This window comes from Gadus chalcogrammus, chromosome 20, assembly GCF_026213295.1.
Source record: "Gadus chalcogrammus isolate NIFS_2021 chromosome 20, NIFS_Gcha_1.0, whole genome shotgun sequence".
NCBI lineage: Eukaryota > Metazoa > Chordata > Actinopteri > Gadiformes > Gadidae > Gadus > Gadus chalcogrammus.
This window is the reverse complement of record NC_079431.1, coordinates 5736889-5751888: the sequence shown is the minus strand read 5'-3', so window position 1 is coordinate 5751888 and position 15000 is coordinate 5736889. Positions and strand designations below refer to the sequence as shown.

The 15000-nt window shown below is 46.3% G+C and overlaps 2 protein-coding genes across 3 annotated transcripts in view; one reads left to right on the top strand and one right to left on the bottom strand.

Moving 5' to 3' along the window:
• fgf14 (fibroblast growth factor 14) overlaps positions 1–5315 on the top strand; it is a 68674-nt gene extending 63359 nt beyond the window's left edge. For both annotated transcript variants that reach the window (XM_056580105.1, XM_056580106.1), the window contains exons 4-5: positions 3645–3843; positions 4985–5315. In XM_056580105.1, the coding sequence (XP_056436080.1) occupies positions 3645–3843; positions 4985–5178 (393 nt within the window). In that variant the 3' untranslated portion in view covers positions 5179–5315. The remainder of the gene's footprint in view (positions 1–3644; positions 3844–4984) is intronic.
• Positions 5316–9470: 4155 nt separating this feature from the next.
• Positions 9471–15000, bottom strand: part of itgbl1 (integrin, beta-like 1) — a 37588-nt gene continuing 32058 nt past the window's right edge. The window contains exons 9-11 of the mRNA XM_056580233.1: positions 14564–14710; positions 13430–13543; positions 9471–10583 (exon numbers count right to left, since the gene is read on the bottom strand). Coding sequence (XP_056436208.1) covers positions 10495–10583; positions 13430–13543; positions 14564–14710 — 350 coding nt within the window. The 3' untranslated portion in view covers positions 9471–10494. The remainder of the gene's footprint in view (positions 10584–13429; positions 13544–14563; positions 14711–15000) is intronic.

The window sequence follows — 15000 nt, the reverse complement described above, 5'->3', positions numbered from 1 at the left end:
TCGTAGCCCCTCTCTGTTACCATGGAAACCAAGACCAAAGGTATGTGTCATGTTCTGGGCACGGGGAAAATGGGGAGAGCGGGGGGGAGGGGGGAGAGGGGGGTTGTAGGGGAGGGGAGGGTGAGGCAGAGAAATGAAAAGAGGCTTGACAGGAAAAAGCTCTTGTGGCTGTCAGTTGGTTCACCTTAATAAAGTTTGCAGGCAGCAGATCAAAAGCAAAGAGGGCTGCCGGCACGCATGCTCTGCAGGTCCTACCTGTATCGCCGACTCGATTCGGCCTGATTTGGTTCTGTACCGCAGTGCCGAACACTGTAGATCAAAACGAGAACAAAAGAACGAATTCCTTGCTCCTTTAATATTATATTAGCGTTCAGTCGAGGATGGTCTGTGATTGAACTCCGTTGTGCCTACGTGGGTCTACCTGTAGGCATCCCTGAGCGTGATACACATCCCCTACCTGTTCGTACTGAACCAAACCACACTGTTATGCCCTTTTGATAAATGTGTCTGCTAAACGGCAAATAGTCATTTTGTCAGGGTGGAATTAACTGAAGACTTGTGGGATTAAAGTTGTTGGATGAAAGTGGGAAAAGTGAATTGTAAAATAGTAAATATGACGCTGCTGTCAAAAACACAGAGGATATCGGGATTATAGTGTGGATATTTGGAATCGTTAAAGGAACAAAAAGAAAGAACAAACACGTCATTCAATCCTTTCTCCGTGACATTTTCTTTCTTTAAAATAACACCACAGTGTACTTACCAGACTTATAATCAGCAAACAATTTAATCTGAACAAAGCTTGTATTTTTTCAAAGCGATTATTGATGACTGGCAGCTCTAAATCTTTGTTAGACATCAAACTTTGGTAAAAACGAATAAATATAGAAAGAAACAAATAGAGCAAGGACAAACCGCCCCCGCTTCGCCTGCACATCAAAACACAGATTTACATTCTTGAGTGTAAACATAATAAAGTCCTGTGATTAGCCACAATTATGGCTCCGCATTCAGGTTGCTGCTTTCTGATTGCTCAGGCACAGACACCGGAAGCTGTCTGTAGGTAATCAAGGATAGGCTGAAGCCTGCTCCGGCACACGCATAACATGGCAAATTACAGCTGCAGTCAAGCTACAACCCAATTAGCCTGGTGAGGGAGAAGTGGAACTAATGCACGGGTTGAAGTGAAGCAGGGAAGCATGACGCAAATGCGGGTTTTTCCTTTGATTCGGGCCACTCCCGAAGCGCCAGTCTTTGATGCTGCTAGACGATCAATTGTGAGGAGAAAGGCCTATGTGTTTTCATAATCATAACTCCGCAACCGCAACTCTGGGACCCTCGACGCCACTCCGTACTTGAATTGAATGGGCATTCTGTAGTCTCGTCCCGGTTCATTTAGCCAGAGGTCTCCAGCGTCCTGCTCCACGCCAGGGTTTCCTCTCGACAATAATTCTGCTAATGTGTAGCTTGTTTTGTGTGTGTGCTACCGCATGCAATGGTCTTTTTAACCCCGGGGCCCTTTGCTGTCTCTGGCTGCCAGAGCGCTGTCTCTCTCTCTGACAACCCCACCATGATAAGCTGCCTTTTGGTGAACTGCAGCCAGATGCTGACACAACATAAATCCCCAAAATGAATAATAATGAAGATGGATCTAGCGTTGTCCGGGAGCTGGATGTTTATTTATGTGGCGGTTGAGATTGGGGGGGGGGGGGGGGGGGAGGCGCCCTTTAGAAAGGTTTAATCAGACATGGCTGTCAATCAATGCATTGTTCAGCTGCAGTTCGTTTTGGGTTTTGTTTTGACGTGAGCTGAAGATGGCTGCGAATTGACTCGGATCAACGTCAGCCATCGGATTAGCTGTCATCCCTCGCCCTTCGTATAGATTCTGAGTTAAGGCGGTCGTGTGACGTTACCACTGGCCAGACACCCTGTCCGTCGGCAGGATGTTAATAACATGTCAATGACACGCATCCGGGGACGATCCTTATCAGTGGCTGCGTCGACAACATGTTTACAACCCGCCCATGTCATCATGGTGAACGACACTTGCTACCCTCGCATGCTCGTGTTGCGGCGGCGGCGGCGCCCTGTGGTTTGACGGGCGAAGAACCCTCACGCCGCAGGGGGTTCCTAAATACAGCCGCGTGCCTCTGTTATTAGTCGTTACGGCTTCCTTAAGTGTATCTGCTGTCCTTCTGACGCAAAGTGCTGCCTTCACTGGAGTACTTCCAGACGGTCCGGCGCTGACAGGAGACAATTAGCGGAGGGCTGACAACCGCTATTACGTTGTGCATCGTGTGTCACGGCCCGGGTGAACCAAGCTTGATGCAGGTAAACACACCCAAATGTCGCTCTGCCCCCAGAGGGGGATCACCGTGACCCTTTACCAGACAGTGGGGGCAAGTCTTATCAAAAAAGTGTGTTGCAATAAAAAAAGAACGAAAGCTACTTCGCCATAGCAACGTCTGTGAACGGATTCCTTTGTCTTCATCAGAACGTTGAAGGTGCTGCTCTAAACAATATAATAACACCAGTGAAGTCCATGAATGTATTTATTTGTGTGGAGGCGTCCCAACAGATGTGCAGAGCTTCGTGGAGCGGGTAACGACCCGCTCTGATTAATACACCCCCGCCTCCCTATGAAAGACTTTATTTTTAGCGAGGCAGGGCGGACAATGCGGAAGTGCTTTTTATGACCCTTCTGGTCGGAGATGGATGGGAAATGGTGGAGACAGAGAGAGAGAGAGACAGAGAGAGAGAGAGAGAGAGAGAGAGAGAGAGAGAGAGAGAGAGAGAGAGAGAGAGAGAAGAGGAGAGAGAGAAGAGAGAGAGAGAGAGAGAGAGAGAGAGAGAGAGAGAGAGAGAGAGAGAGAGAGAGAGAGAGGAAGATAGAACAAGAGAGAGAGAACAAAAGAGAGTGAGAGAGATGGTGCTTTCGCTGTACAATTGTCATTGATGAATCGGGGGTGTAGAAAATGGTGGGAAGAATCTGTGGTTCAGACATGTCTTGTTAGGTGTGCTGCTGCTGAGTATGTCCTGGTACTATAGTGTTGTATGGACTCCACAAACCTCATAGATATGCTCTCTCTTTGTGTCTGGAGATGTTCTTTTGCCCGGGGAGTGGCTGGGGGGGTCACAGACTAACAATTTATAACCTCTGTTGAGAACACGTGCTAATTGGCTGATTCAGTGCCTGGACATCCAGTGTCAAGGTGAAGGGCGCTGGAGATGCTGGCTGATGCGCTTCATCAGAGCAGATTATCGCAACGGTGCATGAATCAAACCAGATTAGACCTGGTACGGCGCTCTGTCATACATCATATATATATATAGCACAGATGCATGTCCCTTTCAGTACTGCAGGTGTCCTTTCCAGTACACCAGATGTCCTTTAAGTACAGCAGGTGAAAGTCTAGGAAGTTTCTGTTGCAGCTACAGCATTAGACAAGGATGTCCTCGGGCCGCCATATACAGCAGAAACACGTGGTCTAGTGAATAATTCATCATAATGTGAATGTGAGACTTGCAGGATTCTACATGACTCCACCTGTAGGGGTTCCCCGCTCGAGACTTTAAAGGCTTTCTCCTAGTCATGGCCAGAGAGGCCCAAAGGTCTGACAACTCCTTTCTTCTTTTTCCCTCAGGAACTCTTTACGGCGGAATGCAAATTCAAGGAGTCTGTATTTGAAAACTATTATGTCATCTACTCGTCCATGTTGTATCGACAACAAGAGTCGGGGCGAGCGTGGTTCCTGGGCCTGAACAAAGATGGCCAAGCCATGAAGGGGAACCGAGTAAAGAAGACCAAACCAGCCGCTCACTTCCTGCCCAAGCCATTAGAAGGTAAGCCAGGGTTTATTCTGCAGGGGTTTATTCTCCAGGGATTCATTCTCCGGGGATTTAATCTCCAGAGGTCTGACAAAGGAACGGAATCACTCGGAGACTGAGACTCTATAGAAGTTATTACTTCTATAAAGCCATCGGGGTGGAGGGGGGGGATTTCCTAAAGACCTTGTTTGGATCAAACCTTGGAAAGGAAACAACAACAGCAAAGCATCTCGTCTAGTCATTATCCCCCCTGTGCTTACTAACAGGCCAGCAGCGTGGTGCACCATAAAGCCATTCTGTCCATGTTGTAAATTGTATCCGCTGGCTGAATTTCAATGGAAGTCTGCGTCGCCCGTCCATGTGGATGTTTTATGGTGGCACACATGATGCGGCCATCAGGCCCACACACCCATAAGCCAGATTTATGGCCACTTGTGTCTCTTTCGTTCTATATTTATCTTTTGGAGTTGTGCCGTTGAGGCGATAATGAGAATCTTTTTGTTTCGTAACAATGAAAAACATAAAATATGAAGTTGTTTGTATTTTATGTTTGAGCCATTTTTTGTGGAAATGATCTTATTAAGAAATATAAATATTTCACATGAGTCATGTCTCAGTTGAACAAAGTACTATTTCTTTGTGATTATTATATTCAATTGTGGACCTACTTTTTTTTTAGATGAATTATCTCGGGATCTAACTTTGGCTGTCACTATAATGCACTAATTATTTTATAATACAACTTGCTATTAAATGGCTACGGCCTGTTATTCCTGAATAATTGACCGCTGCTCTGAATAACAGACCGTTTGCTATGGATGCTATATACAACCAAGGCATCGAACATTTTCAAATCTATAAAATCCTCATTTTGGTCATCCAATTGTAAGATATCAAACTCTGAAACGATTAATTTCTTAAGGCAATTGGCATGTAACAAGCTTGGTTTTATATGCAATAAAGACCAGCTCGCCTTACATTATCCGTTACCTAAAAGCCGTCTAAACTCGATGCTGCACTTTTTCCTAGCGAATCCCAACTGTTTACATTACTTTGGACGCAAGCGTCGACTAAATCGACCCGACCTGAACGTTCTAGCGGAGGTTCTGCCTCCGGTTCCACCCAACATACCTGTGTTCTCCCCCTCCTCCCCCAGTCGCCATGTACAGAGAACCCTCGCTGCACGACGTCGGAGAGACAGTGCCCAAGGCGGCGGCGGCGGCGGCGGCGGCAGCAGCGGCGGCCGCGGCGGCGGCCGGGGCCGTGGCCGCCACCAGTAAAAGCACAAGTGAGCCGGCGATGATGAACGGGGGGAAACCGGTCAGCAAGCCCGACAAGCCTGCCACATAGCCACACCTGACCAGCGCAGGGTGTGTGTGTGTGTGTGTGTGGTTGTGTATACGCGTGCGTGTACACCTCTGTGTGTTTGTGTGTGTGTGACAAAGAGCGAGAGCGAGAGAGAGAGAGGGGCGCTTGCAGTGGTGGGAGGAGAGAGGAGGGGGAGGTTGGGGGGGGGGTGGTAAGGGTGGGCTTGGGGTGGGGTATGGGCGTCGAGGAGGGACGAGGGGCTTGCCCTACCATTAGACTCTGAGCGGGACTCTTCCTCTGTGGTGGATGATGCAGATCACCAGGCAAGACACCTCCTACCTTCTTCCTCATCTTCTTCTTTGTCCCCCTCCTCTTCCTCCCTCTGGCCCACGGCCCTTCGTGATTGGTTCGGATGAATTTCACTCGGACGGGGGAAGGGGTGGTCGCGGAGCTGACGCTCCCCGTTGCGCTGGACGGGAAACACGGATGAAAAAAGGGAACTCTGATCTCGGAGTGCCTGGCCGCACACGGAATGCCTTTAGAATCCTCTCTGTAACCATGGGAACCCCGTGAGAACGACGCGCGTCCAGACGGCCACGCGAGCGCTAACTTGCTTGCCTAAGGTTCGTCTGAGATCAGCCGCCACCGAGCCCACCCCACCCCACCCGCCACCACAGCCACCCCACCCACCACACCCAGCCCCCCCCCCCCCCACCCCCTCCACCCAACCCCACCGGTCCCACATGACAGCCTGTCAGGGCAGAGGCTTGTGTCCTTTTAGATCTATTTTCTATACAGCAGTGCACCAGCTCTGGTGTGGGATGGCGACTGAACAAATAGAGTCAAACGAAAACACTTTGGATTGCTCATCGACTATTTTTTACAACTTTGTTGCCCCCCCGCCCTCTCTTTATATCTCTCGTCTCACACTTTTCTTTCCGTCTCTTTGTAATTTAGAAACAACAAAAATATACTGTTGGAAGGGCAGCAGACTGTGTTTGTGTGTGTATGTGTGTGTGTGTGTGTGTGTGTGTGTGTGTGTGTGTGTGTGTGTGTGTGTGTGTGTGTGTGTGTTTGTCTGTGTGTGTGTGTGTGTGTGTGTGTGTGTGTGTGTGTGTGCGTTTGTCTGTGTGTGTGTGTGTGTGTGTGTGTTGTGTGTGTGTGTGTGTGTGTGTGTGTGTGTGTGTGTGTGTGTGTGTGTGTGTGTGTGGATAAGTTTGTCACAAATCACAACAATGTAAAAGACAAGACACAAAAGGTGTAGAGAATGCCATTATTCTTATTGTCAGTACAGCACCTGCATACCTGCAATCATGTGCATGCACACACTCACACACACACACACACACACACACACACACACACACACACACACACACACACACACACACACACACACACACACACACACACACACACACACACACACACACTCACTCGTTAAAAATAGAGTGTATGGGTTTTTTCACACCTCAATCGAAACAGACAGGCCGGCAGATGACGCACCCAATCAAAACGGATGAAGTGCTAATTACCCACAATGCAATCGCCCTGCAGGACCTCCCCCTCCCTTTTCCAAACACACCCACACACACACACACACACACACACACACGCACACACACACACACACACACACACGCACACGCACGCACACACACAGCCCAAACACTCCTTTACAGCTGTGCATGTGCGTGGGAGAGCGCTGTATGAGGACGGTATGTATACATATCACAAACTCAATCCCACCAACGGGTTCCGTTTACCTCCTCCGGTCAATAGAACGAAAACGTAAAAAAAAAAAAAAAAAAAAAAGTGAGCCTGAAATCTATTTTTCTTTAATCCTATTTCGGAGCGCTCCGGGTTCCAGGAATATCCTCTAGGCCTTATAGGTCTTCTGTCGCCCCCACCCCCCCCCCCCCCCCCTCGCCCCCTCGACCCCTTAGCTACACCAGGCGAGGGCAGGGGGTATGGGGCTTTGACTCAGATGGTCTATGTAAACCGCAGCACTGACAGACAGCCGGCTCCCCGGCTGCGTCTACGTCCAGACACAGAGGGAGGGGGGCAGGGCCGGGCGGGGTGGGGTGGGGGGTGGGCTGGGGTACGCGCGGCTCACTGGTAGCCCGGGATGGACGACGTCCACCCACTTTAGTTCAGTGAAGTAAAAGCATGGTCCAGGTTAGTATTGTGTTCTCTCTTCCTCTGCAGCAGTAACTACAAGGGATGGCTTATATTGTAAACTCATTTTACTGCAAAAAGAAAAGAAAACAAAAAACCACAAAAAATAAATAAAAACCCATTCTAAAAAACTAGAAATGACGACAAAACCAAACAAACAAGCATAAAGACAATTTTTTTGGTTTTCGTTCGGATCAATTGACGGGATATATGGGGAGAGGAATGTCTCCTAGCTCAGCATGAAGAGTCCAGTACCGATCCTATCTCGGCCTATCGTGTGGCCGATTGGATCTCGACCCCACAACCTCCTCTCTCCCTCTCTCTCTCTCTCCTTCCCACCCTCCCCTCCGCCTCCTCTCCCACAGGCCCACCCACCACTCCTGGCATGCAATAGCAGGTTCCTATTCTCTACAGGGTCCCCCAAGGTGCCCCCCCCCCACCAACCCTCACCCAGTACATCCGATAAAGGACCACACAGTAGCATCATCCACCAAGTCACCAAACCACAGGTCACTCCCTCACTCCCACTCCTCCACACTCACCCACAACCCAACGACCAAAGTCTTTCGTTTCAAATCAGAGCTGAAAAAGAACAGAATCCCTCGAAAATATATTAAGAGTTCATAAACATATGTATGAATATTTTTTCTTTCCTTTTGTGTGACTCTATACATCAACGCTTTCACTGTGATAGTAGTTGCACACTCCAAAACGGATCAACTCTTAAAAACGTAAGCCTTTCTCCCCGACTGTGCTGTCATTCTGGAGAGGCTATATATATACTTTGGAGATTATTCACATGCATGTGTTTCTACAAGGAGGTAAGGTCCTGGGAGAAGTACCACACGGAGCGATGTTAGCGATTATTACCGTGCTTCGGTCCAGGAGATGTACGGGCATGTTGTATGACATTGGTTCGCTTTGTAGCCCATCAGAAACCTTCTGGTGCACCATTTCCACCCCGACTGTTAGTGATGTGATCACCCAACTCTCTCCCATCGGTCACGTTCTGCTCGTCTCGCGTTTACTCATGTCCCTGAACGTTTGGGTGTCGGTCACGGTTTCAATTGTAACGTAGGGTTATGCTACTGTATGCTGCTAAAAAAAAAGGGTATGGCGACAATTTGATTTGGTGGACAGGGTTTTCTTGAGTTGATTGGGGTTGACAGGTGACCATTTCCTATTACAAATACGATGAAGCACAGCACATTAGTTTGACTTGAGTGTTTGTCTGTGTAGGGTTGCTATTGCTATGGTTACGATGCTATACAGCGCTGCATACCACTTTAGTTGATTTCCGGGGCCCTTGTCTGACCCATGTCCTATTTATAACCTCCCCTGCTCCCCTGATGAACTCTACATGCTGGGCTGGCTTCTTCGGCCCTACGGTCCAGCTGACTGGCACTTCTGAGGCTGACTTCTTTTTGTGTATGGCTGGTGTGCAGATGTACATCCCCATTCGACCTCTGTAGCCACCATTTTGTTTTCTTTGTTGGTTTCGGTTCCCCGTCTCATTTCCTCTCGTATACAGGTTTAAGGGTGATGTCGTCTTTTGACAAGGACAGTTGTCCAATATCGATTTACTGTCTACTTCTCTTCAGATTTGTAACATGGAAATCTTCGGGGAGTTTATCTTCGTTTATTTATTTTTTTCTTTGGTTTAATAACCTGTGCTTCTGTTTCCGGCGCTTTTATTTTGTCTGTTGTCCCATTTGTTGCATGGGGAGAGGACGGAAATGATGAACTGCATGTAGTAGGCAATGTTGGTATGTACTGCTAATTTTACATACATATATGCAATGAGTTTGTCTGCACTGTACAGTTTGTGTTTGTTGTATACACATATACAACATAATGAATAAAATATTTATATAAAGGTGTACTGTAATGTCAGTAACATACTTAATGCAATATAGTGTGCAGTATATTATTGCACCTGTCATTTTGAAGCCACACATTAAAAACGGAAAGGGTTTGGCTAGTACTAAAATAAGCATGAAAAAAAGGCCAAAATAGAATTGAACATGAAACTTTCTTTGTGACTTCTCACCGGCACTCTTTTCAAGCCGTGATTGAGCTTGTGTCAACGCGGCTCTCGTCCCCCTGGTACAACATTTTGATAGCGATACGGACAACCAGCATGCCACAGCTGAACTACGTGTGTCCTTCTGTTTATTTCTGCCACATACAAGTTAGCATTCGTCACCAGTGGGAGCACAGTTGGATCACTCCTTGTCTATCTACGGCGACAGCAGGGTAAAACTCGGTGGAATGTCATGGTAGAGTCATTTATTTATTTTGTTAAGATGGAAAGGAATAGGCACTATATAAAGATTTATTTTCAAATATAAATATACCATTGCAAGTATGCCCATTGAAGTTATGCCATGCTAAAACAGATTTATAACCGTTGTATGATTAAGGTCTTTGCGTTGTTTTCCACGAGAAATGTGTGTGTCATGCGGCACATTTAATGTTTTATTATTAAAAAATAATAAAATAAAACCTCAAATGATGCCTCTGACTTTATTGCAGGGTCAACTATGTGTCCAATTTGTCAAAAAGTGAAACAATAAACTGATTGCCGGGATAACAGATTATGCCCTCAAAATCCCACAGATTCAAACCGAAAACACAAATTCAATTTAAAACATTTTGTTTTTTCTATGTCTGATTTATGTTAATGTACCTGCATCCTATTATATGTCGCTCTCTGGTATATGTAAGCATTCCTATATATACAAGTTTCATACATATAGTTGTATTGGAAACATATAAAAAGGGGTTACATTGTGTTGTGTTCGGATCATGAAAAAAAAACAACAACAAATGCTTTTCTTGCTTCCATGGTTGTTTCTTTCTTGCATACAAAACACAGTTTTAATAAAGACAATTTGTAACCAGTACATCGAATGAATTATTACTGTGACACACACGGACACACACACACGGACAGACTCACACACACGCGCCCACAACGCAAGCGGTGGGCAGAAGGTGTCGGTGTGATGAGGATGAAGCACAACACAGTGGCGTGTTTCCATTTAGCTCCCGGTTCCGTTGTCCCTCCTCTTCCTCCTCTCCCTCCTCTCCCTCCTCATCCTCCCCTCGTCCCTGGCCTCCATTCTGGGGGAAGGGGCGGGGTCTGCCTCGGGCCCCGCCTCAGGGTCCTCCTTCTCTTCAGTACTCAAGCCCGAGCCAGATCTCACACGCGTTGCCTGTCCAGCCGTCCCAGCAGTCGCAGACGCCGCAATTGCACACCCCGTTCCCTGCGAGAAGGAGGTGAGAGAGGAAGCTGTGAATTGAGCTCAGGGAGCGGTTTCATCTTGCCTGACCTTTAACAAGGTTCCTCTTTTCACACTCCCGCCGTCTCCCCGGGCGAGAGAGAGAGAGAGAGAGAGAGAGAGAGAGAGAGAGAGAGAGAGAGAGAGAGGGGCGAGCAGGACTGGAGAATAGCTTTCCAGTCAAGTGAAACTAAAGATAGAAGAGGGGTGGGGTCGGACCCACAGCACCTCCCCCCTCTCCCTGGCCTTTGTGTAAGATGTGAATCGTGCCTGCGCTTCTGAATAAATGTGAGCGCCGTGAACGAGGTCGAATGGTACTTCATGTAGGTGTGGTCTATTATCTCGACTGAATAGGATAGATTTACATCAGTAGCTCAAGAGAATGTAAATTCTTCCTGGAATTATTTGACTTTGTAGATGGCATGTATTATCCAACCGGCAGAGCAAAATCCCATTTGTTTTATTATTTGATGGGTTTGAGCTTATTTTTCTTCAATGACGCCATCCCACAGTATTAGTGCACTGATATATCTCGACTGTTATTGGTAGACTTGCTACCCAAGTCTGCACTCCTTTCCCTAATCATATTACTTCCTGCAGTGAATGACTTCTTCTTCCGTGCGGTCACACGTCTGAGAGGCATCTGCTTTGGATAGGTCACTGACCCGGTGTAAACATAAATGACGAGATGGTGGAAGGACAAAAATATGAATCTAAAAGCTTCCCTGACTATTTCGCTTTCCAGGCACTTTTTGATGGGGTGGCCAGCAATGGACCAGCTGTTATTTTAGGGTGCCACATCTGCTTGATTGTAAATGCATGAGAGTTTGTTAAATGAAGTCAAGGACACAGAATTATAAAAAATTACTACAATACAATAGACAACTCCCTATCAGTACCACCAGACAATGATACAAACATTGAGTCTATATCGTTCATTAACATTAACAATATTACTAACCCTAAACCTATTACCAATAATAACCCTATTACTAACCCTAGTAACACTAACGCTATTACTAAAAATATACCCGGTACCTTAAAGTTAAAGCAGCTTCAAATGTAAGCAGCTTACATGTAAACAGCTCAAATTTAAGCTGCTTAAAATGTATTAGTTATAGGATAATAATAACAGATTTATGAGAACACATTGGGAATCCTAATGAGTACCTTTCTGCGGGGAGTCCAACTACCCAGCCACTTCACTGATCAATAGACGTTCCCCATGCATCTCTTAATTCATACTTATAATAATGTGAAGGACCGGTACATTCAGAAATATATTTATTTAGTTTCGTAGACAATTGCACTACCAACACCGACCACTGTGAGACTTGAACCCAGGCCAAAGCGTATTATGCCTATTAGCCATCTCAGCCTGTCATGGTGTCACCACTGCATGTTTATTCACAGGGGCTTTACACTAACTTGAATCATGACAACATTTAAATCAATTAAATTAAATTAAGTAATAGCATTACATAAAACTGTAAGTGCACTCAATTTATAATTAGGCTACACTTGGCATCTTAAGTTGTAGGTACACTGAAAAATGTCTGCAGCTTCAATTTAAGCATCTATATGTTTAGTGTTCTGTCCTGGGACCTTGAGCCCTGTCCTGGGATTATTAACCCTGCCCTGGGAATACTAACCCTGTCCTGGGACTAGGAGCCCTGTCCTGGGAATATTAACCCTGTCTTGGGACCTTGAGCCCTGTCCTGGGAATATTAACCCTGTCTTGGGACCTTGAGCCCTGTCCTGGGAATATTAACCCTGTCTTGGGACTGGGAGCCCTGTCCTTGTACTGGTAGCCCTATCCTGGGACCATGTACTGGCACTCTGTACTGGGACTGGGAGCATTGCCCTAGGACTGTAAGCCCTGTCCTGGGACTATAAGCCCTGTCCTGGGACTATAAACCCTGTCCTGGGACTATAAGCCCTGTCCTGGGACTATAAACCCTGTCCTGGGACTATAAGCCCTGTCCTGGGAACGGGAGACCTGTCCTGGGGGAAGGAGCCCAGACTGGGACTGGGACCCTTTCCTGTAACTGGGAGCCCCGTACTGGGACCATTCCCCATCCAAGGTCCCCCCTGGGTTTGTTTTACCCTGAAACCACACCCTGACCCTGGTCCAATCTCTATAGAATAGGATTTCTGGGGGGAAACAAATGAGGGCAGCGGAGGCCAGTGGAGTTGCCACCACTCTTTAACCCCCATGTATTTAAAGGGGAAACAGAAGATGCAGGTTTACGTATGATGGGTCTGGCCGTGATAATGATATGGATCAGTGCTATCGGCGGTTGGCTCTTATTGACACTCCTTTGTTTCAGAAAATAATGGGGGATGATGAAAATGATGCTCCTTGTTGCACAAATGTAATCATCCGGGCTTCCTAATACATTGCATTCTCCCCAAACCTCACCAAACTTTACTTGCAATGAGTTACTGCAGTTGCGAAGAATCCCTGAAATGTCTGAATGCTATTATAGTATCATTGTCAAGTTTGGCGTAGAAATGTTGTATATGTTGACATTTTAAAAGACTAAGTGCTTCATTGCATCCTTGGCTGTTGACTGAATGTTGCATTATACATAAATAAATAAATAAATACATATATATACTATATGAATAATATGTTAGAATCATAGCATGGATGGTATTTGTCCCATATGCACCAATTATTGAAACGCTAATTAGGATCCTTTGTGTGTGTGTGTGTGTGTGTGTGTGTGTGTGTGTGTGTGTGTGTGTGTGTGTGTGTGTGTGTGTGTGTGTGTGTGTGTTTGTGTGTGTGTGTGTGTGTGTGAGAGAGAGAGAAAGTCCAACATTACCTGTGCAGACGAGCCCATCATGCTTGTCACACTCACGGTCATCGCACTCACAGAACTCCCCAGAGACCCACCAGTCTTTAGGAGAGCAGATGCACTGGCCGCAGTGGCAAGAACCTGGCAGAACACACACACACACACACACACACACACACACACACGCGCACGCACGCACGCACGCACGCACGCACGCACGCGCGCGCGCACACACACACACACACACACACACACATACACACACACACACACACACACACACACACACACACACACACACACACACACACACACACACACACACACACACAGAAACACTTACATGACTCTCCTCCAAATTAATTCCCCCACACAGGTCAGACCCTGCACTTACCCCGGGCAGCGGTCCTCTGATTAGGACCACGAGGTAGGGGTATCCCGTCCATCTTTCTCCTTTCTTCTTCCTTTCTTTCTTTCTTTCTCTGTATACCCTTATTCCAGTTTCTAATCAGGTGGCTAGGATTTATTTCACAATCCTAGCCTCCAGCTTAACTTATTTCAGAGCTCCGACATGTATCCAAAGGCTCTAGCTCCTGTCTTTCTAGAAATGTTTTATAGGCATCGCCAGTGATTTGCGGTATAGGTTGCAATTTATTGAAACTTATTCCTGCGTACTAATAAATTATATGTAGTTTTGTGTCTCTAGTCAGTTTCCTCTCTTCGAAACACAAATTAAAACATCTACTGACATTCTGCTCAATGGTCAGAACTCAATAACATTATAATATGGAAATACGCTCTGCTGTTGAACAATTCTTCTATTAAATATAAGTCCCATTTCCCTCTTCAACTGCATTTCCCTCTTTGCAGACACAAATCAATATTGATTGATTTTGATAATTGGCTTAGAAAAATACACACAAAGCCAAACTAACATATGAGTCAAAAGTACAGAATGGATCTCTAGGGTTGGACTCTAACACCGTCCCAAGATGATCATGCAACATCCATCCTTCGTCTTACTCATTAGGCAAAGCCCATTTCACAATACATGCTTTTATTCTATGTATGTTGTTGAGCACAATAACTCCATTAAAAGTTCAATGAAATGGAGAGTTGTGGGTGTGGGTAAGGGGTTGCCTATGTTATAACGCTGTTCACCTTTCCCGCTACACAGCACTCCGTCGCCTGTCTCACACTGCTCCTTGCTCTGTACGTCGGTCATCTCACACTTCCGGGGGAACTGACATATCTTGCCGAACCAGCCCTCCTCGCAGATGCAGCGGCCGCAGGAGCAGTAGCCATGACCTGGGGGTGGGGGGAGACATGGCAGAGAAAGGGTGGCCATTTTCGTCTTTTAAGAGCTTGAGTGACGTTGTTTTTTTTGTTTTTCTTGGGTATGCGTATGTATTTTATGGTCTTAATCACGATCATGCCTAATCAGCTTTGCTATTTTGTCATTAATACTAAAATATTGGCCTAATTCAGAAGAAAATTGCTGAAAAATCCATATAGAAAAATATATATAGCTTGTGACCATTGTTCTCTGTTATGAATTCAGGTCCCGTTGTTTTCGTAGAATGCTTCCTCGGATGCAC